General features: G+C 42.8%; 1 protein-coding gene across 1 annotated transcript in view; it reads right to left on the bottom strand.

Moving 5' to 3' along the window:
• The window catches only part of LOC129823037 (bone morphogenetic protein 7-like), a 55,367-nt gene that overhangs the window by 5,441 nt on the left and 27,697 nt on the right, over nucleotides 1-22,229 (bottom strand). Inside the window, exons 2-4 of the mRNA XM_055881708.1 lie at nucleotides 18,994-19,186; nucleotides 14,311-14,459; nucleotides 13,687-13,884 (exon numbers count right to left, since the gene is read on the bottom strand). Coding sequence (XP_055737683.1) covers nucleotides 13,687-13,884; nucleotides 14,311-14,459; nucleotides 18,994-19,186 — 540 coding nt within the window. The remainder of the gene's footprint in view (nucleotides 1-13,686; nucleotides 13,885-14,310; nucleotides 14,460-18,993; nucleotides 19,187-22,229) is intronic.

Genomic DNA, 22,229 nt, shown 5'->3' with positions numbered 1-22,229 from the left:
AACAGGTATGGTGTTTCAGAGGGGAAGGTCATTGCTGGCACGAGCAAGCGTTCTGAAGTCAAAACGGGTGACTCAGACTTTCCACTGACGACGTTCCACTTGCTGATTTTTTGTTTTTTTGGGTTCGTTTCCCCCCCACCCCCCTACTAAACAGAGAGACAGTGAGGACAGCTATGATTTTTTTTTGCATACTTCCCCCCCTTTTCTATTAAACAGAAAGTGAGAAGAACCATGATATCAGCACAGTGGGGCATCACTTCCTGTTGGCAGAGCTCCCCACCCAGGGAAAAGACATCAGTGGGCGATGCCAGGTAGTCTAAGGCCCAGGTTGGCATCGGGGCAGGCAGAGAGGACCATTTCTTTGTGTGTGTGTCAAAGCAGTCACTCATAGTCCCCCTCCTGCCCTGTCCCCCCCTCCCCTGGAGACCAGGACCTAGTCATTAAACGAGTTTATTTAGTTAGCTGGGTGTGGCGTGGTGTTGTACTAACTCACTACGCTTACTGTTCCATCCTATGACCAAGTGGCTCCACTGTCCGGTTGATCAATGCCAGCAAGCGCTCCTCTAAACAGTGCAGGCCTCTTACCAGGGCGTCAAAATAACCCATTTTATTTGTTTTGTTTCTCAGCGGGTCCACTTAGCCCGTCATTATTAGAGAACCATCATTTGGATTCATAACCGTAATGACATTATGATGTAATTACTAATTAGATTGAATTAAACATAAACAGAACAAGCCCAGACACGTGACAACGTAAGGCGAGCAGAAAGAGAGAGAGAGTGGAAGTTGCCCTGAAACATGACAGTAAAAATAGCCTCCGCTCGCTTCTCATAGGAACAGGAAAGGCTTCAACATGAGAGCAGCAGTCACCTGACTGGGGTGGTTTAACTCACACCAAGGAGGAAAACAGAAAAGGTGGTGTCTGGTTCCGAGGGCAGGGTCGAGAGGTCATCCTGGCCGTTACTGTCGGAGACCACTCAGGTGTTTCCCGTGGTTCCGATCGTCACAGCGTTCTTTCCTGTTTGAGTGTGTGTGTGTGTGTGTGTGTGTGTGTGTGTGTGTGTGTGTGTGTGTGTGTGTGTGTGTGTGTGTGTGTGTGTGTGTGTGTGTGTGTGTGTGTGTGTGTGTGTGTGTGTGTGTGTGTGTGTGTGTGTGTGTGTGTGTGTGTGTGTGTGTTCTCAGGGTGTCTGCTGATGATATGTTTAGATAAAGAAGGAGTATAGCTACAGCGACTACTCTAACGTGAAGCCGGGCGGTCCTAGCCCATGTGTCTGTGTCCGTGGCCATGTTTTCTCTGGGTCACCCTGCCTGGCCTGTCAGCCCCCGGGCTGGTCTGGGTTTCCCACCACCTTGGCTGTACCTCTGCAAGGTAAATATTTACAGAGATAAATCCGCTTCTCACTGAGGCCCTGGAGCCGATCCTGAGAGGGTACTTAACCCCTGTCCCCTGGGGCTAGTGTTCATCTCGCATGGCGAGATGTGACCCGACTTCACACAGACTCCCTCCCTGCCTGCCTCCACATACACAGGCCTTGCTGGCCTGTTTTACGGGTCCAGACATTCAGCTCCCAGGCAAATAACAGGGTTGGGATCGTGCCACTGAAATACCCTCCCTGCGCTGGGCAGCTGCTTTAACTTCTTATGGCTGGGGGTAGTATTGAGTAGCTTGGATGAATAAGGTGCCCAGAGTAAACGGCCTGCTACTCAGTCCCAGTTGCTAATATATGCATACTATTAGTATATTTGGATAGAAAACATTATGAAGTTTCTAGAACTGTTTGAATGATGTCTGTGAGTATAACAGAACTCATATGGCAGGCCAAAACCTGAGAAGAAATCCAACTAGGAAGTGGGAAATCTGAGGTTGGTCGTTTTTCAACTCATTCCCTATTGAAGATACAGTGAGAGATGGGTCATGTCGCACTTCCTAAGGCTTCCACTAGATGTCAACAGTCTATAGAACCTTGTCTGATGCTTCTACTGTGAAGTGGGGTCGAATGAGAGGGGAATGAGTCAGAGGTCTGGCAGAATGCTTTGAGCTCATGACGCTCGTTCATGTGAGAGCAAGCTCTGTTCCATTTGCTTTTCTGAAGACAAAGGAATTCTCCGGTTGGAACATTATTGAAGATTTTTGTTAAAAACATCCTAAAGATGGATTCTATACATCGTTTGACATGTTTCTACGGACTGTAACGGAACTTTTTGACATTTCGTCTGCTCCTAGTTAACGCGCTTCGTGACTGGATTTGTTTACAAAACGCGCTAACAAAATAGCTATTTGGACATAAATGATGGACATTATCTAACAAAACAAACATTTATTGTGGAACTGGGATTCCTGGGAGTGCATTCTGAGGAAGATCATCAAAGGTAAGTGAATGTTTATAATATTATTTCTGACTTCTGTTGACTGCACAATATGGACGGATATATTTGTGTCTTGATTGGGATCTGAGCACCGACTCAGATTATTGCATGGTTTGCTTTTTCCGTAAAGCTTTTTTGAAATCTGACACAGCGGTTGCATTAACCTGTTGGGGATGGGGGCGCTGTTTAGACTATTTATGCTAATGTGGCTAATTTTTTAAACGGCTTCCCACAAAATCCTTGATCGTACAATATGCATATTATTATTATTATTGGATAGAAAACAGTCTATAGTTTCTATAGGAGTTGAAATTTTGTCTCTAAGTGGAACAGAGCCCATTCTACAGCAATTTCCCTGACATGGAGTCAGATTTGAGAAACGTTGGCCACTTTTCTGAAGTCATTTAAAAGGGCTCTGTCGTTGCTATGACTATACGGACACTTCTTACGTCTTCCCCTGGATGCCTTTACGTGATGACGATTCCAACGGGCTCGATTGCTCGTTCACAGGCCCTACAAATGAAAAAAACCTTTAGCTAGCAAGTCTTTTCTTGCTGCGTAACGCGCGTGGAAGACACCGACCCTCTCCTGTTCCAAGCGTTAGTTTAGCCTGTTATATTTCTCCGGTCATCTTTTCACTCGTTATAGGAGTTACAAACATCACAAAGTAGTTAATTTAAAGCGTTTTATAGCAATTTATATCCGTTTAGTGCGATTTTGGGACATTTATTTTTGCAACGATGTGAAAAGTTGGGAACGCTTTTCAGTTCATCCCGAACGTAGTTGACATTTCCACATGGCAAGAGGACAGCTTTCCACCAAAAGACGATTTCTCCCAAGAAAGGATCCTTTGCCCAAGATACTGATGGAAGAACAGCTCAAGGTAGGACATTTTTATTATGATAAATCGTGTTTCTGTCGAAACATTTTAGTGGCTTAGGACGCCATGTTTTTTGACGTAGCTTCGCTTGGCGCAAACTGTATTGAAAAGTAAGGATAAATTAAAAAATGTAATAACGCAATTGTATTAAGAATTAAATTGTCTATCAATCCCTGTCCACCCTATATTTTTTAGTCACGTTTATGAGTATTTATGTATAAGAGTAGATCACTGTCTAAGTGGCGCAAGGACAAATTCTGACCAGCCGAGTTACATTTCACATTGTCTAACCATGATTTTGGTGGCTAAATATAAACATTTTCGATCAAACTGTATATGCATGTTGTAATGTGATGTTACAGGAGTGTCATCGGAAGAATTCTGAGAAGGTTAGTGAAAAAATTAATATCTTTTGGCGATGTTGACTTTTATCGCTCACTTTGGCTAGAATCAATGCTGGGCTGCTAATTGCTATGTGCTAAGCTAATATAACGATTTATTGTGTTTTCGCTGTAAGACACTTAGAAAATCTGAAATATTGTCTGTATTCACAGGATCTGTGTCTTTCGATTCGTGTATGCTGTGTATTTTTACGAAATGTTTGATGATTAGTAGTTAGGTAAACACGTTGCTCATTGTAATTATTCTAGTCCATTTGTGATGGTGGGTGCAATTGTAAACTATGCCATATACCTGAAATATGCACTTTTTTCTAACAAAACCTATCCCATACCATAAATATGTTATCAGACTGTCATCTAATGAGTTTTTTTGTTGGTTAGGGGCTATAAATATCTTAGTTTAGCCGAATTGGTGATGGCTACTGGTGTTGGTGGACAAATAAAAGATGGTGGAATATGCTAATGTGTTTTTAGGTAATAGATGTACATCTTTACATATTGTGTCTTCCCTGTAAAACATTTTAAAAATCGGAAATGTTGACTGGATTCATAAGATCTGTGTCTTTCATTAGCTGTATTGGACTTTAATGTGTGAAAGTTAAATATTTTAAAAAAATATTTTTTTTGAATTTCGCGGCACTGGTTTTTCAGTGGGGGGGGGGGGGGAGTGCCGCTAGCGCCACGCTGATCCTAGACAGGTTAACCTCTCTAGGGTACGTGAGACGGTAGCGTCCCACCTCTTCAACAGCCAGTGAAACTGCAGGGCGCCAAATTCAAAACAACAGAAATCCCTTCATTAAAATTCCTCAAACATGCATGTAAGATACACTTGTTGTAAATCCAGCCACAGTGTCCGATTTCAAAAAGGCTTTACGACGAAAGCAAAACAAACCAAACGATTATGTTAGGTGAGTGCCTATTCACAGAATAACACAGACATTTTTCCAGACAAAGAGAGGATTCACAAAAAGCAGAAATATAGATAAAATGAATCACTAACCTTTGATGTTTTATTCGGTAAAGTTCATATTTATATAAAGAAATCTGAGTTTACATTGGCGCGTTACGTTCAGAAGTTCCAAAACATCCGGTAAATTTTGCAGAGAGCCAAATCCATTTACAGAAATACTCATTATAAATGTTGATGAAAATACAAGTATTAAACATGGAATTTTAGATTCACTTCTCCTTAATGCAACCGCTGTGTCAGATTTCAAAAAAGCTTTTAGGAAATTAGTATTTTATTTTTGGCACTAAACAGTATCCATATACTCAGTTCCAGTCAAACATTTGGACACATCTACTCATTCAAGGTTTTTCTTAATTTTTACTATTTTCTACATTGTAGAATAATATTGAAGACATCAAAACTATGAAATAACACATATGGAATCATGTAGTAACCAAAAAAGTGTTAAACAAATATAAAAATATTTTATATTTGAGATTCTTCAAAGTAGCCACCCTTTGTCTTGATGACAGCTTTGCACACACTCTTGGCATGTGTGGTTCCCACTGTGATTCTGCTTTTCCTTCACCCTGCGGTCCAACTCATCCAAAATCATCTCAATTGGGTTGAGGTCAGGAAATTGTGGGGGCCAGGTCATCTGATGCAGCACTCCATCACTCTCCTTCTTGGTAAATTGCCCGTGTTGGGTTATTGTCCTGTTGAAAAACAAATTATAGTCCCTGCTGTGGTAGCCATGCAGGTTAAATGTGCCTTGAATTCTAAATAAATCACTGACAGTGTCACCAGCAAAGCACCCCCACACCATAACACCTCCTCCTCCATGCTTTACGGTGGGAAATACACATGCAGAGATCATCCGTTCACCCACACTGCGTCTCACAAAGACATGGCGGTAATAACCAAAAATCTCCAATTTGAACTCGAGACCAAAGGACAAATTTCCACCAGTTTAATGTCCATTGCTCATGTTTCTTGGCCCAAGCAAGTCTCTTATTATTACTGGTGTCCTTTAGTAGTGGTTTCTTTGCAGCAATTAGATATTGAAGGCCTGATTCACTAAGTCTCCTCTGAACAGTTGATATTGAGATGTGTCTTTTACTTGAACTCTGTGAAGCATTTATTTGGGCTGCAATCTGAGGCTGGTAACACTAATAAACTTATCCTCTGCAGCAGAGGTAACTCTGGGTCTTCCATTCCTGTGGCGGTCCTCATGAGAGCCAGTTTCATCATAGCGTTTGATGGTTTTTGCAACTGCACTTGAAGAAACTTTGTTCTGTATTGACCGACCTTCATGTCTTAAAGTAACGATGGACTGTCATTTCTCTTTGCTTATTTAAACTCTGTTCTTGCCATAATATGGACTTGGTATTTTACCAAATAGGGCTATCTTCTGTATACCCCCCCTACCTTGTCAAAACACAACTGATTGGCTCAAACACATTTAGAAGGAAAGAAATTCCACAAATGAACTTTTAACAAGGCACACCTGTTAATTTAAATGCATTCCAGGTTACTACTTCATGAAGCTGTTTGAGAGAATGCCAAGAGTGTGCAAAGCTGTCATCAAGGAAAAGGGTAGCTATTTTGAAAAATCTCAAATATAACATATATTTTGATTTGTTTAACACTTTTTTGGTTACTACATGATTCCATATATGTTATTTCATAGATTTGATGTCTTCACTATTATTCTACAATGTAGAAAATCGTTTTTTTTTAATTAAAGAAAAACCCTTGAATGAGTAGGTGTGTCCAAACCTTTGACTGCTACTGTCCGGACGCTACAGACAGAGGTTTGCAGATCGGCGGTATCGACTTCAGATGAGTCCCGTTCAGACGCTACAGATGCTTTTGTGAGAAGACCAATTTTCAGGTTGTCTCCTGGTCTAACAAACACTGCTACAGCTCGGCCACCATCCACCGCAGATGCGGAAGGCCGCCATTGGTGGATGTGGTGGATTGAGACGCAGCCCATGCCAAACAAAACAGATCTCTCTCTTAAACAGACGGATTTTAATGGCGGTTGTTTTATTATGCTAATTAGATTTCCACAGGGGCGCGGAGGTTGGGTTAACAGTTGTGACAAGGGAAAAGTCCATAAATAACATTTATCCCTTGTTATTCCAGAAATATAGAAGTCAATGGAGCAAATTACAACTGTTGCCGGGAGGGAAGTAAAGCACATGTGCCACATTAAATGGGTTCCTTCCACCAAAAGCCTCAATCTCTGCAACCGCATACACTAGTTCCACAGTTTATTCCCAAAACTTTCTCAGGGGAAATAAAGCAGAAGCCTTTTTAAAAACGGCTACTTTTCACAGTAGCAATTACGCGCAAGCCACTGTTCCGGTGGAGAGGCGGTGATGGAACACTGGGCTAATAGGCCGCTGCATTCCCAAAAGATCAGGGTCTTCCCACAGAGAGAGCGAGAGAGAGAGAGAGAGAGAATGGGTCAGCCTCTCCAAACTCCCATGAAGACTTAAAAGATAATTTCACTGTTGTCTGTCTGTGTCATCAGTGGGCGAACCTCTCTCTCTCTCTCTCTCCCTCCCTCCCTCCCTCTTCCACTGAAGTTTATCTTTTTTCCTGTCTTTCATCAGGGAGGTTATTAAACCCTCTGCGGAGCTCGCTGACGTCTAATTACACCAACAGTCAACAAAGGAGAGACTGGAGGAGGAGACCCTGAGATGAAAACACACAGCTGGACAGCGCCATGTTATTAGAACTCTTTGAGCAATAATGTTAACTTGGTCAGTCTTTTAGCGAGTGGCTAATGACTGGCCTGGGTAATGACAGGTCTGAGACCAGGAGCGGCTAGCTTTGCAGTGATTTTTCTCTTGGATTGTTGTTAAAGGGTCAAGCCCGGCTTCCATTATGCCCCAAACCCCAAATGACCTTTAAAGGTATCGTATTGTTCTTCTTCTGTCTCGTTTCCAGTACAGTACAAACTTTTCCCCTCTCAAAGCAAGGCAGCGTGTACAGTATGTTCTGCTTGTGTTATTCTAGGGCAACTAATGCCAAGAGGACGCAGTTAACTGCCAAAATAAAGGAATCCCCAACATAAAGTGTCTTAATAGGGCGTTGGGCCACCACGAGCCAGAACAGCTTCAATGGACCTTGGCATAGATTCTACAAGTGTCTAGAACTCTATTGGAAGGCTGTGACACCATTATTCCACAAGGATTCCACGAGGATTTCCATAATTTGGTGTTTTGTTGACGGTGGTGGAAAACACTGTCTCATGCGCCGCTCAAGAATCTCCCATAAAGGTTCAATTGGGTTGAGATCTGGTGACATACACACACACTTAAACCCCCTATGCTCCTTTGAGACCCCTCTTTCACTACAGTCCCTGGTTCGAATCCAGGCTGTATCACATCCGGACGTGATTGGGAGTCCCATAGGGCAACGCACAATTGACCCAGCGTCGTCTGGGGTTTGGCCGGGGTAGGCCTTCATTGTAAATAAGAATTTGTTCTTAACTGACATGCCTAGTTAAATAAAGGTTTAAAGTCACTGAGATCTCTTCTTCTAGCCATGGTAGTCATAATAATGGGCAACTGGGCGTTTTATACATGACCCTAAGAGTAAATGTATCCCTCATTTACTAAAGTGTTTCCTTTATTTTGACAGTTACCTGTATATCATGAGACCATGGTTATGTTCCAATATCCATACTTGCATACCACTTAGAATGAAGCAATGTATTGTGGGTATGTGGTATGATAGTGTGAGCCTCTGACTTGTCCGTGGGCGTGTTGTATTCTGAAGCATACTATATTCTGGTGGCTATGCTACATTGATTTATTGATGTGAATTGTAAACTGTAAAGAAGGGACAATGTTGGTCCCAACAGATGCTAAACAATGAAGCACTGTCCCTATTTGTTTCTCTCTCAGAGCAGCACAGAAGAAGAATGCTTCATCCATCCATTCATCCATCCATCCATTCATCCTTCCTCTCCTTCCTCTCTTGAGGCATATGGAATTGGAACCATATGCCTCATAAGTCCGCCCCATCATAACCACGGCGATGGACGCTGCTGCTGTCGCTAGGGCCTGGAAACTTCCTGCGCAGGATCTAAATATTTACACTCCAGACATCCCAAGTGGCGAGGCCGAGAGGGATTGATGTTTTGGGTTACATAAAGTCCAATCCTTTAGGACACATTGGTTCAACAGATTGTCCTCATAAGCTGGAGCACCAGCAGACTGGTCTGAGCCTGGGAGGCAGTTCTGTTCTATTCTGCTCTGCTCTATTCTGTTCTATTCTTTTCTGTTCTATTCTTCTCTGTTCTGTTCTATTATTTTCTGTTCTATTCTATCTGTTCTATTTTGCTATGTTCTATTCTGCTCTGCTCTATTCTGTTCTGTTCTATTCTGTTCTGTTCTATTCTTATCTGTTCTATTCTGTTCTATTCTGTTCTATTCTGCTCTGTTCTATTCTGTTCTATTCTGTTCTATTCTGCTCTGTTCTGTTCTGCTCTGTTCTGTTCTGCTCTGTTCTATTCTGTTCTATTCTGCTCTGTTCTGTTCTATTATGTTCTGCTCTTCTCTGTTCTATTCTTCTCTGTTCTATTCTGCTCTGTTCTATTCTATTCTGCTCTGTTCTATTCTGCTCTGTTCTATTCTGTTCTGCTCTGTTCTATTCGGCTCTGTTCTATTCGGCTCTGTTCTATCTGCTCTGTTCTATTCTGCTCTGTTCTGTTCTATTCTGCTCTGTTCTATTCTGCTCTGTTCTGTTCTACTATGTTCTGTTCTATTCTTTTCTGTTCTATTCTTCTCTGTTCTATTCTGTTCTGTTCTATTATTTTCTGTTCTATTCTTCTCTGTTCTATTTTGCTATGTTCTATTCTGCTCTGCTCTATTCTGTTCTATTATTTTCTGTTCTATTCTTATCTGCTCTGTTCTATTCTGCTCTGCTCTATTCTGTTCTGTTCTATTCTGCTCTGCTCTATTCTGTTCTGTTATATTCTGCTCTGTTCTATTCTTATCTGTTCTATTCTGTTCTGCTCTGCTCTAATCTGTTCTATTATTCTCTGTTCTGTTCTATTCTGTTCTACTCTATTATGTTCTTCTCTGTTATATTATGCTCTGTTCTATTCTGCTCTGTTCTGATCTATTCTGCTCTGTTCTATTCTGTTCTATTCTGCTCTGTTCTGTTCTATTATGTTCTGCTCTTCTCTGTTCTATTCTTCTCTGTTCTATTCTGCTCTGTTCTATTCTATTCTGCTCTGTTCTATTCTGCTCTGTTCTATTCTGTTCTGCTCTGTTCTATTCGGCTCTGTTCTATTCTGCTCTGTTCTGCTCTGTTCTGCTCTGTTCTACTATGTTCTGTTTTATTCTATTCTGTTCTATTCTTCTCTGTTCTGCTCTGTTCTGTTCTGCTCTGCTCTATTCTGCTCTGCTCTGCTCTATTCTGCTCTGTTCTATTATGTTCTGCTCTATTCTGTTCTGCTCCATTCTGTTCTATTCTGTTATGCTCTATTCTGTTATGCTCTATTCTGCTATGTTCTATTCTGCTCTGTTCTGTTCTATTCTGTTCTGCTCTATTCTGTTCTATTCTTCTCTGTTCTATTCTGCTTGGTTCTATTCTGCTCTGTTCTGTTCTATTCTGTTCTGCTCTTCTCTGTTCTATTCTTCTCTGTTCTATTCTGCTCTGTTCTATTCTATTCTGCTCTGTTCTATTCTGCTCTGTTCTATTCTGTTCTGCTCTGTTCTATTCTGCTCTGTTCTATTCTATTCTGCTCTGTTCTATTCTGCTCTGTTCTATTCTGTTCTGCTCTGTTCTATTCGGCTCTGTTCTATCTGCTCTGTTCTATTCTGCTCTATTCTATTCTGTTCTATTCTGCTCTGTTCTATTCTGTTCTATTCTGCTCTGTTCTATTCTGTTCTATTCTGTTCTGTTCTGCTCTGTTCTGTTCTGCTCTGTTCTATTCTGTTCTATTCTGCTCTGTTCTGTTCTATTATGTTCTGCTCTTCTCTGTTCTATTCTTCTCTGTTCTATTCTGCTCTGTTCTATTCTATTCTGCTCTGTTCTATTCTGCTCTGTTCTATTCTGTTCTGCTCTGTTCTATTCGGCTCTGTTCTATTCGGCTCTGTTCTATCTGCTCTGTTCTATTCTGCTCTGTTCTATTCTGCTCTGTTCTGTTCTATTCTGCTCTGTTCTATTCTGCTCTGTTCTGTTCTACTATGTTCTGTTCTATTCTTTTCTGTTCTATTCTTCTCTGTTCTATTCTGTTCTGTTCTATTATTTTCTGTTCTATTCTTCTCTGTTCTATTTTGCTATGTTCTAGTCTGCTCTGCTCTATTCTGTTCTATTATTTTCTGTTCTATTCTTATCTGCTCTGTTCTATTCTGCTCTGCTCTATTCTGTTCTGTTCTATTCTGCTCTGCTCTATTCTGTTCTGTTATATTCTGCTCTGTTCTATTCTTATCTGTTCTATTCTGTTCTGCTCTGCTCTAATCTGTTCTATTATTCTCTGTTCTGTTCTATTCTGTTCTACTCTATTATGTTCTTCTCTGTTATATTATGCTCTGTTCTATTCTGCTCTGTTCTGATCTATTCTGCTCTGTTCTATTCTGTTCTATTCTGCTCTGTTCTGTTCTATTATGTTCTGCTCTTCTCTGTTCTATTCTTCTCTGTTCTATTCTGCTCTGTTCTATTCTATTCTGCTCTGTTCTATTCTGCTCTGTTCTATTCGGCTCTGTTCTTTTCTGCTCTGTTCTGCTCTGTTCTATTCTGCTCTGTTCTACTATGTTCTGTTTTATTCTATTCTGTTCTATTCTTCTCTGTTCTGCTCTGTTCTGTTCTGCTCTGCTCTATTCTGCTCTGCTCTGCTCTATTCTGCTCTGTTCTATTATGTTCTGCTCTATTCTGTTCTGCTCTATTCTGTTCTATTCTGTTATGCTCTATTCTGTTATGCTCTATTCTGCTATGTTCTATTCTGCTCTGTTCTGTTCTATTCTGTTCTGCTCTATTCTGTTCTATTCTTCTCTGTTCTATTCTGCTTGGTTCTATTCTGCTCTGTTCTGTTCTATTCTGTTCTGCTCTTCTCTGTTCTATTCTTCTCTGTTCTATTCTGCTCTGTTCTATTCTATTCTGCTCTGTTCTATTCTGCTCTGTTCTATTCTGTTCTGCTCTGTTCTATTCTGCTCTGTTCTATTCTATTCTGCTCTGTTCTATTCTGCTCTGTTCTATTCTGTTCTGCTCTGTTCTATTCGGCTCTGTTCTATCTGCTCTGTTCTATTCTGCTCTATTCTATTCTGTTCTATTCTGCTCTGTTCTATTCTGTTCTGCTCTATTCTGTTCTATTCTTCTCTGTTCTATTCTGCTCTGTTCTGCTCTGTTCTATTCTGCTCTGTTCTGTTCTATTATGTTCTGTTTTATTCTATTCTGTTCTATTCTTCTCTGTTCTATTCTTCTCTGTTCTGCTCTGTTCTATTCTGTTCTATTCTGCTCTGTTCTGTTCTATTATGTTCTGCTCTTCTCTGTTCTATTCTTCTCTGTTCTATTCTGCTCTGTTCTATTCTATTCTGCTCTGTTCTATTCTGCTCTGTTCTATTCTGTTCTGCTCTGTTCTATTCGGCTCTGTTCTATTCGGCTCTATTCTATCTGCTCTGTTCTATTTTGCTCTGTTCTATTTTGCTCTGTTCTATTCTGCTCTGTTCTGTTCTATTCTGTTCTGCTCTATTCTGCTCTATTCTTCTCTGTTCTATTCTGCTCTGTTCTGCTCTGTTCTATTCTGCTCTGTTCTGTTCTACTATGTTCTGTTTTATTCTATTCTGTTCTATTCTTCTCTGTTCTGCTCTGTTCTGTTCTGCTCTGCTCTATTCTGTTATGTTCTGCTCTGTTCTGCTCTGTTCTGCTATGTTCTGTTCTGCTCTTTTCTGAAGGTTTTTATCTAATGGACACTGCACAACTGAGAAGAGCATGGTTATATTCCTTACAGGCTACAATAAGAATGGATGGTTTGTGTGATGAACTGTACTCTGTATGTACATACATATGTACAGAGATGGAACCACAAACTCATAACTTCAGGTTCCCAGGGAAACAGTGATTGTTGCTGAGAGGACTATCCTGGTTAAATAAAGCTGAACTAACTTCCCACAGTATGTTGTGTTGGGGGAAAGGAAGAAACTGTAGAGCTCCCGATTGGCATCATCCAACAACACCTCTAGCCTTTAGATGGTATCGCCTTCAAAACAGATGACGTGAAACCGAGGAGGTGAGGGAAATCACTTGAGCTGCTATTGTAACGTCAACGGTTAAGAAGCTGAGTAGCTGACCCCGTGTCCCTGGCCATGAAGGCTTAATGTTAGCCCGGGCCTCATCCATCAAATTAGGGCTGGGATCCGGCAGATATTAGCTACAAAGCCCTCTGAAACCACAGCTCTTCCTGCTGTAAAATCACTGGGATCCTCCCTCACAAGGACAGCTTTATGTTCGGCAAAGGCTAACATTATGCTAACGTTATGAAACGGCCAGGGGTGAAGGCAGTATTGGTAGCTGGATTAGAGCCTAATTGAATTGACCTGTTCATAACATCAGCCGCTAAGTACGGAGGGGGGAGTGGGGCTGAGGGCAGGTACTGTAAAGTGTACTCTCGAATGATGAGAGGTCATGCATCTAGGGATAGTTTCTCTCGCTCGCTCTCTGTCTCTCTTGTTTTTCTCATTTGGAGAGCTGCCATCGATGTCCCCGTCAATGACAGCACACCTCACCACATTACACTGAAACCCGGGGCAGCGAGAGCTTCCCTGCTCGGCTTGGAGGTGTTTGGATATTGTAATGGGCTCTGTGTGATGTTGTGACGCTGTGCTCTGTGTGATGTTTTGAGGTTGTGATGTTGTGGGCTACGATGTTGTCTGTTGTAAATGTTGTGGGGTGTGATTTTGTGATGTTGTTACGGTAATAAACATGAACACATCCGAAACTTTCCAATACTAAATTGAGCAAAAATTCACACACCGGTACATCCTTTTCACACTACGGCGCTGTGATGAACTGGTTACATATTCATCATAAAAGGTTTTAACTGGGTGTTGAACAGACTATTGACCCACCTGCTGGGCTGGGGCCCCTGGAGCCTCCTTCCTGGGGCTGCGTGGGGCGGTTGCGGTTCTTGTTGCGGTTCTTGTTGGTGGAGCGGGCGGTGCGGATGTGCATCTCACTGACTTTAAAGAAGGCCACCATGAAGGGTTGCTTCTCCAGCCCTCCGTCACGCCCCACTAGGCCCGCCTCCTTGGAGCTGATGCTCCGCCCTGTTCCACAGAAGAGAGGAGCCGTCAATCACTTGGACATACTGAATGTGCTACAGTTTACTAAACATAGCCTACAAGGGAGAGTATCATACAACCTACTGATATATTCTTGTGAAACATTTCTGCATTTGTCCTTTGATGGATGTTTAGTGTCCATTACGTATCAAATAGTTGACTTGCAGACATATCAACCTTTCCATTTCAGCATTGTGACAAGCCTAAAAAAGCCCCACTGTTCAGTATCCACTATTATTTTCGTTTCAAGATGAAAATTCTAAAGTTAGCTAGCATGTTTCCAAAGTTAGCTGTTAGCATGTTTGCAAAGTTAGCCGTTAGCAACATATTTCTAATGTTAGCTGTTAGCATGTTTGCAAAGTTAGCCGTTAGCAACATATTTCTAATGTTAGCTGTTAGCATGGTGCTCACCGCTGCTGGTCTCCACTCTGATCTGGAGGCCCAGGTTGTAGTGAGGACTCATCACCCACAAGTTACTGGTGGCCAGGATGTCAAACTCCAGCCAGCCCTCCTCGGCTGCCCACAGCCTGCGAGACTCCAGCAAGAACAGGTCCGCCTCCCTGGGGGCACAGTCACAACAAGCAGCCATGACTGAGGGCCAGCAGCTTTCCCATCTTTACAGAAGTATACATTAAACACTGGTACTCTACCATAACAGATACTGTAGTATATGTCAGTATGACTTTCATGTTTTCTTACAGCCTACATTCAGGGATTTTGGCACTATACACTATGAAGATGATCCCTCTCTAATCCCTATACTGTATGAACCTACACTGAGTGGACAAAACATTAAGAACACCAGTTTTATTTCATGACATATTGACCAGGTGAATCCAGGTGAAAGCTATTGATGTCACTTGTTAAATCCACTTCAATCAGTGTAGATTAAGGGGAGGTGACATGTAAAAAAAATATTTTTAAGCCTTGTGACATTTGATTGCGTATGTGTGCCATTCAGTGGGTGAATGGCTAAGACAAAATATTTAAGTACCTTTGAATCAGGTATGGTGTTAGGTGCCAAGTGCACTAGTTTGTGTCAAGAACTGCAACGCTGCTGGGTTCGTAACATCACCCCACCACCACCACTCCCCTCCCCGACCTTACCCTACCCTCCCCTCCCCTCCCTATAACTGTAGCTAGGTCTCGGGTGGAAAAGACAACCACAAGCCGAGTCAGTGAGTGAGTGTGTGTGAGAGAGAGAAAGAGGAGAGGTTTGTCCCGTCCCCATTACTGTAATGACACAGCATGAGTCCGCTGGCCCCTCCCCGGGCCGCAGATCAAAGCCCCACAATCACCCAGGTGTTCCGGGAATGCCCCTGCAGTCATGCATCGGCAGCCCCTCGTTATTTCTCGTTAATGAGAGTGTTTCTGAGGGCTTCCATATGAGGTCGTTCCCAGTGCCCCCCTCCCCCCCAAGCCGTTCCTAGTGTCCCCCTCAGGTAGTTCACACGTTGGGCGCAGCTTGGGTTCTGTGGGCCGGTGCTGAGTCATTCTGAATCCAGGCAGACATTTTAACACCCGTGTACCAGCAGGGGGTCCATCCGAGAGCCGTATGGGGGGCCGTGGCACTAAAGCCCTACTGTAAAGCCTCTAATTGACTGCTTAAATAACCTGGAATAACATCATAGGTCATACGTCAACGTTTTGTGTTTTTTGTTCCAATAAATCTCCTTTGCTGGGCCTGTCGAATGATTGTAGTTAAAAATGCAGCATATTTGGCTGTTGTTTCGATGGCTTGTTCTGTTCTAACATACATTTAGCTTGAGACTGGTGACAAGACTTAAAACAAAAGAATGGCCTCACAGTTCTCAAGAACACCATGTTAATTGGGTACTGAAAGATTGGATGTTTTTGAGACATGATATGGAACTACACTACCAGTCAAAAGTTTGGACACACCTACTCATTCAAGGATTTTTCTTTATTTTTTCTGTTTTCTACATTGTAGCATAATAGTGAAGACATCAAAACTATGAAATAACACGTATGGAATCACGTAGTAACCAAAAAAGTATTAAACAAATCAAAATATATTTTATATTTGAGATTCTTCAAAGTAGCCACCCTTTGCCTTGATGACAGCTTTGCACACTCTTGGCATTCTCTCAACCAGATTCACCTGGAAAGCTTTTCCAACAGTCTTGAAGGAGTTCCCATATATGCTGAGCACTTGTTGGCTGCTTTTCCTTCACTCTGTGGTCCAATTCATCCCAAACCATCTCAATTGGGTTGAGGTCGGGTGATCATGGAGACCAGGTCATCTGATGCAGCACTCCATTACTCTCCTTCTTGGTCAAATAGCCCTTACACAGCCTGGAGGTGTGTTGGGTCATTGTCCTGTTGAAAAACAAATGATAGTACCACTAAGCGCAAACCAGATGGGATGGCGTATCGCTGCAGAATGCTGTGGTAGCCATGCTGGTTAAGTGTGCCTTGAAATCAAAATAAATCACAGACAGTCTCACGAGCAAAGCACCCCCACACCATCACACCTCCTCCTCCATGCTTCACAGTGGGAACAACACATGCGGAGATCATCCCTTCACCTACTCTGCATCTCACAAAGACAAGGCAGTTGGAACCAAAAATCTCAAATTTGGTCTCATCAGACCAAAGGACAGATTTCCACCCGTCTAATGTACATTGTTCGTGTTTCTTGGGGCAGAATGACAGATTTGTACCTTGTTAGCTCAGGGATTCAATCCAGCAACCTTTCGGTTACTGGCCCAATGCTCGAACCAAATCAAATCAAATTGTTTTGGTCACACACACATGGTTAGCAGATGTTAATGTGAATGTAGCGAAATGCTTGTGCTTCTAGTTCTGACAGTGCAGTAATATCTAACAAGTAATCTACCAATTCCCCAACAACTACCTAATACACAAAAATCTAAAAGGGGTGAATGAGAATATGTACATATAAATATATGGATGAGCAATGATGTACAGTTGCACCTCTGTTCAGCCCTGCTTGCTAGCTTTCCCTACCCTGTGTATTTATTAAAGATTGGGAGCTATAATCAAAGCAATTACAACTTCCAAGACTTGAACCACTTACAAATGAATCTGTTTGTCAGCAAATGTGTTTTGCAAGCTGCACATGTACTTAGGATTTGCAAGCACAAAGCGATGTTCTCGGATAGCCCACAAACCAACCTATAATTTGCCTAAAGGTAAACATCCTCCTACAATAATACAATAATTGGATATATATGGTCCCTTTAATCTCCAAATATCTCACAAATTAAAAGTCTTTGCCTGCGGGCAGCAGAGCACAAACCGCCTATTGTGAAGAGAATGTGGCAGACAAGATCCTCATGATATAGACATAGAAACGCTTTCACGAAAACAAAAATACAGCAAAAACCACGAAAACAAGAATACAGCAAAAAACACGAAAACAAGAATACAGCAAAAAAACACGAAAACAAGAATACAGCAAAAAACACGAAAACAAGAATACAGCAAAAAACACAAAAACAAGAATACAGCAAAAAACACAAAAACAAGAATACAGCAAAAAACATGAAAACAAGAATACAGCAAAAAACACGAAAACAAGAATACAGCAAAAAAACACGAAAACAAGAATACAGCAAAAAACACGAAAACAAGAATACAGCAAAAAACACAAAAACAAGAATACAGCAAAAAACTTTAAAATAGCAATTTTATAAAAAAATAGCAATTTGATTTGATTTGAGATCTTACAGACTTGTAAATGACCAGAAACATATACAGCAAACGTACGAATACAAATGCACCATTTGTATTACTATGACATGAAGAAAACAGAGGCGTGGACCAAAAAGCATTGTGGGACATATTATGAGACTCTTAGTGACTTTTCCTTAAACAGTGCATCGGTGAACTCAATGCAGAATCTTACATCGTCTCCTACTGTTTTCAAAATATCAATACCATCCAGCTCTTTTATTGTCTGTTGTATCCCAAGTGGGATGTCTCTCCCAGCAGAATCAATGTAAATGCTTACCATGTTTTGGTGCTGCTCTTTTTTGGGACTCTAAAGTCAGGCTATTTTGGTAAGGCGATGTGGTCATGCCTCATTCTAGAGAAAATACATGGCAGAAAACCAGAGCTACGCTACCGTGTAATCAATGTCTGGAGAAGTACGTGTAGCTAAGACTTTCCTCTGTACACAGTATACATTATCCCTCATCTCGACAAGCTCAGGACTGACTAGGAGGACGGAGTAGCAGTATACATTATCCCTCATCTCGACAAGCTCAGGACTGACTAGGAGGACGGAGTAGCAGTATACATTATCCCTCATCTCGACAAGCTCGGGACTGACTAGGAGGACGGAGTAGCAGTATACATTATCCCTCATCTCGACAAGCTCGGGACTGACTAGGAGGACGGAGTAGCAGTATACATTATCCCTCATCTCGACAAGCTCGGGACTGACTAGGAGGACGGAGTAGCAGTATACATTATCCCTCATCTCGACAAGCTCGGGACTGACTAGGAGGACGGAGTAGCAGTATACATTATCCCTCATCTCGACAAGCTCGGGACTGACTAGGAGGACGAAGTAGCAGTATATGGTGAAGCGTGATTAGTCATTCCAGAGAACACATTTCCACTGCTCCAGCGTCCGATGGCGGCGAGCTTTACACCACTCCAGCCGACGCTTGGCATTACACATGGTGATCTTAGGCTTGCGTGCAGCTGCTCGGCCATGGAAACCCATTTCATGAAGCTCCCAATGAACAATTATTGTGTTGACATTGCTTCCCAGAGTCAGTTTGGAACTCGGTAGTAGAGTTGCATCCTATGACGGTGCCACGTTGAAAGTCACTGAGCTCTTCAGTAAGGCCATTCTACTGCCAAATCCACACATTTGAAGGGGTTTCTACATACTTTTGTATATATAGTGTATATACCATTACTGTGATAGCATGACTTCAACACGATAAAGCAGTACAACAAGCTATCCCTGATATAAACTCATGTATATAGCAATAGCAAGCAGCAAGCTATTTAACTGTAAAAAGTGCCTGTGTGATTATCCTATTGTCATCAGATTGACATATAAGGACTGGACTGTGTGTGTGCAGTGTGTCTTACCTGTTGGGGTGCTCCTGCACCACTTGGTAGACGCTGAGCAGGAGGGTCTCGTTGATGACGACTTGGTTCGCACACTCCTTGTAGAGGCGTAACTCGGAGGCGGTGACGGCCTCACCCTCGGGGATCTGGGACAGGTTGAACTTGAACTCTTTGTGGTGCATTCTGTGAGGCGACAGCTCTCTGTCATACTCCACTGGAAAACACACAGGGCAGAGACATGTTAGAGCCATACATGCGTACTGTACATCAGATGACCATATGTATGTACAACATCGTTGGGTAGAACTTGCTGAGACGCGCAACAGTCAAAGCCAAGGAATTTAAATGAACAGGAGAGATACCTGACCGCAGGATGACTTTTGATGTTTCTTGTATCCCTAGGCACCCATTCGTTTACAATGTACAATTCGTTTACATAGAGGCATAGTGTTGGGTTTCGTCCTTCAAAGTCTGCGGATGTAAACCCGTGTTACTTTTTTTTAAGTGATTTTGAGTCGTCTAGCTAATGAGGCCACACACAGGATGTGCTGTGGGATGTTAGCATGGAGCTCAGCTAGCATAACAAACAGGCTTCGACCTGAAGAGGCCACACAAGGATAGATGTTAATAGTAAAAAAAATAACTTCTGCCTGCTACACTGTACATGCCGTTAGTTACTTAGACGTTCTATGTATTCCTATGCAGTTAAGTGATTGATGGATATCTCATTCACAGACAACACTGAGGTTCCACCATAAAAAGAGTTTCAAAGCATCACATTTAGACTAATAGGGTTGTGGCTTACTGTTTCCTTAAATAAATCCCCTGTTATTGTCTGCAGTGAAAGCCAATGATTTCGGAGCTGTAAACTCGGTCTGTGTGTTCTAACGACCACTTCAGAGGCTACAAATTACAAAAACCAACTATTACCTCCCCACATAGCTTCCCTCTTTCAATTGCAACATGCATTGCAATAATAATGTGTTCCCCAAGGAAATGGTTCCCATTTCGCTCTGAGACGTCTCCACAATAAAGCCACTTTCCCTACAATTCAATACAACACACAGAGAGAGGGAGAGAGAGAGAGAGAGAGAGAGAGAGAGAGAGAGAGAGAGAGAGAGAGAGAGAGAGAGAGAGGGAGAGAGAGAGAGAGAGAGAGAGAGAGAGGGGGAAAGAGAAAGAGAGAAAGGTTGAGGGGGAGGGAGAGAGAGAGAGAGAGAGAGAGAGAGAGAGAGAGAGAGAGAGAGAGAGAGAGAGAGAGAGGAGGAAGCAATAACCAGAGTGTGCCCCCAGCTTTCCTTCCTCTAACCATGCTCAGTCACACACAAACACACACACTTTCTCTCACCACACACACTATCACCAATTCACCATCACCCTCTAATTCCCAAGGGCTGGATTCACTGGCTGTGTGTTTTCTGCCACAACAGTACAAGGCCAGCCGGATGCCTCACAACTCAGTCTTGATGGAGTATCCTGTTCCGCTCTTCCGCTCTGAACAGATTTCCATGCAGCAATCCCATGTGAGATTCAGACATAGAGCCCACACTTCACCTCCACCACGCCAGCCCTCCCCAACAAGTAAATTAAATGGTAGAGCAGGGATTTGGAGGGAGGGGAGGGGAGGGGTTCAGTACTATAGTATAAAAATACTTCCCTGTTTGATCAATTACAATAGCTTCACTCCTAGAGACATTACATTAGGGAGTCCCCCCCCCCCCCCGCGATCTCCATACCTCCTGTCCCTCCCTGCATATGTGTTCCCAATTAGGGAGGAGATCCACTTTGGAGGGTCTCACGGGGAGTAGAGGACAGTACGCTGTGGGACCCCCGTTCCCGTCTCACTAGTGAGGCACAGCTACGAAGACAAGCAGCACCCTGGAGATGGTGACACTCTTCTTTAAGTTTAGGGTTTACCAGAGATCATCCCCTTAGAGATTAACATCCCCCCTCCGTACAATCGCCTTCAGTATTTACCTGAGGTCAACCACTTACACACACGCGCACACATAAAGTACACACATACACATACACACATAAAGTACACACATACACATACACACATAAAGTACACACATACACATACACACATAAAGTACACACATACACATACACAAAAATACAAGTACGCTCACACCCTCAGCACAGCGGGGCTCGTCCCAGATCACACCATGGATGATAAGGGAGTGTGGTTCTAGATCACACCATGGATGATAAGGGAGTGTGGTTCTAGATCACACCATGGATGATAAGGGAGGGTGGTCCCAGATCACACCATGGATGATAAGGGAGTGTGGTTCTAGATCACACCATGGATGATAAGGGAGGGTGGTCCCAGATCACACCATGGATGATAAGGGAGTGTGGTTCTAGATCACACCATGGATGATAAGGGAGTGTGGTTCTAGATCACACCATGGATGATAAGGGAGGGTGGTCCCAGATCACACCATGGATGATAAGGGAGTGTGGTTCTAGATCACACCATGGATGATAAGGGAGGGTGGTTCTAGATCACACCATGGATGATAAGGGAGTGTGGTTCTAGATCACACCATGGATGATAAGGGAGTGTGGTTCTAGATCACACCATGGATGATAAGGGAGGGTGGTCCCAGATCACACCATGGATGATAAGGGAGTGTGGTTCTAGATCACACCATGGATGATAAGGGAGTGTGGTTCTAGATCACACCATGGATGATAAGGGAGTGTGGTTCTAGATCACTCCATGGATGATAAGGGAGTGTGGTTCTAGATCACACCATGGATGATAAGGGAGTGTGGTTCTAGATCACACCATGGATTTACATTTACATTTAAGTCATTTAGCAGACGCTCTTATCCAGAGCGACTTACAAATTGGTGCATTCAGCTTATGACATCCAGTGGAACAGCCACTTTACAATAGTGCATCAAAATCTTTTAAGGGGGGGGGGGGGGGGGGGGGTCAGAAGGATTGCTTTATCCTATCCTAGGTATTCCTTAAAGAGGTGGGGTTTCAGGTGTCTCCGGAAGGTGGTGATTGACTCCGCTGTCCTGGCGTCGTGAGGGAGTTTGTTCCACCATTGGGGTGCCAGAGCAGCGAACAGTTTTGACTGGGCTGAGCGGGAACTGTACTTCCTCAGAGGTAGGGAGGCGAGCAGGCCAGAGGTGGATGAACGCAGTGCCCTTGTTTGGGTGTAGGGCCTGATCAGAGCCTGAAGGTATTGAGGTGCCGTTCCCCTCACAGCTCCGTAGGCAAGCACCATGGTCTT

The sequence above is a fragment of the Salvelinus fontinalis genome, chromosome 25, assembly GCF_029448725.1.
Source record: "Salvelinus fontinalis isolate EN_2023a chromosome 25, ASM2944872v1, whole genome shotgun sequence".
Lineage (NCBI taxonomy): Eukaryota > Metazoa > Chordata > Actinopteri > Salmoniformes > Salmonidae > Salvelinus > Salvelinus fontinalis.
This window is presented reverse-complemented; position numbering and strand designations above follow the sequence as displayed.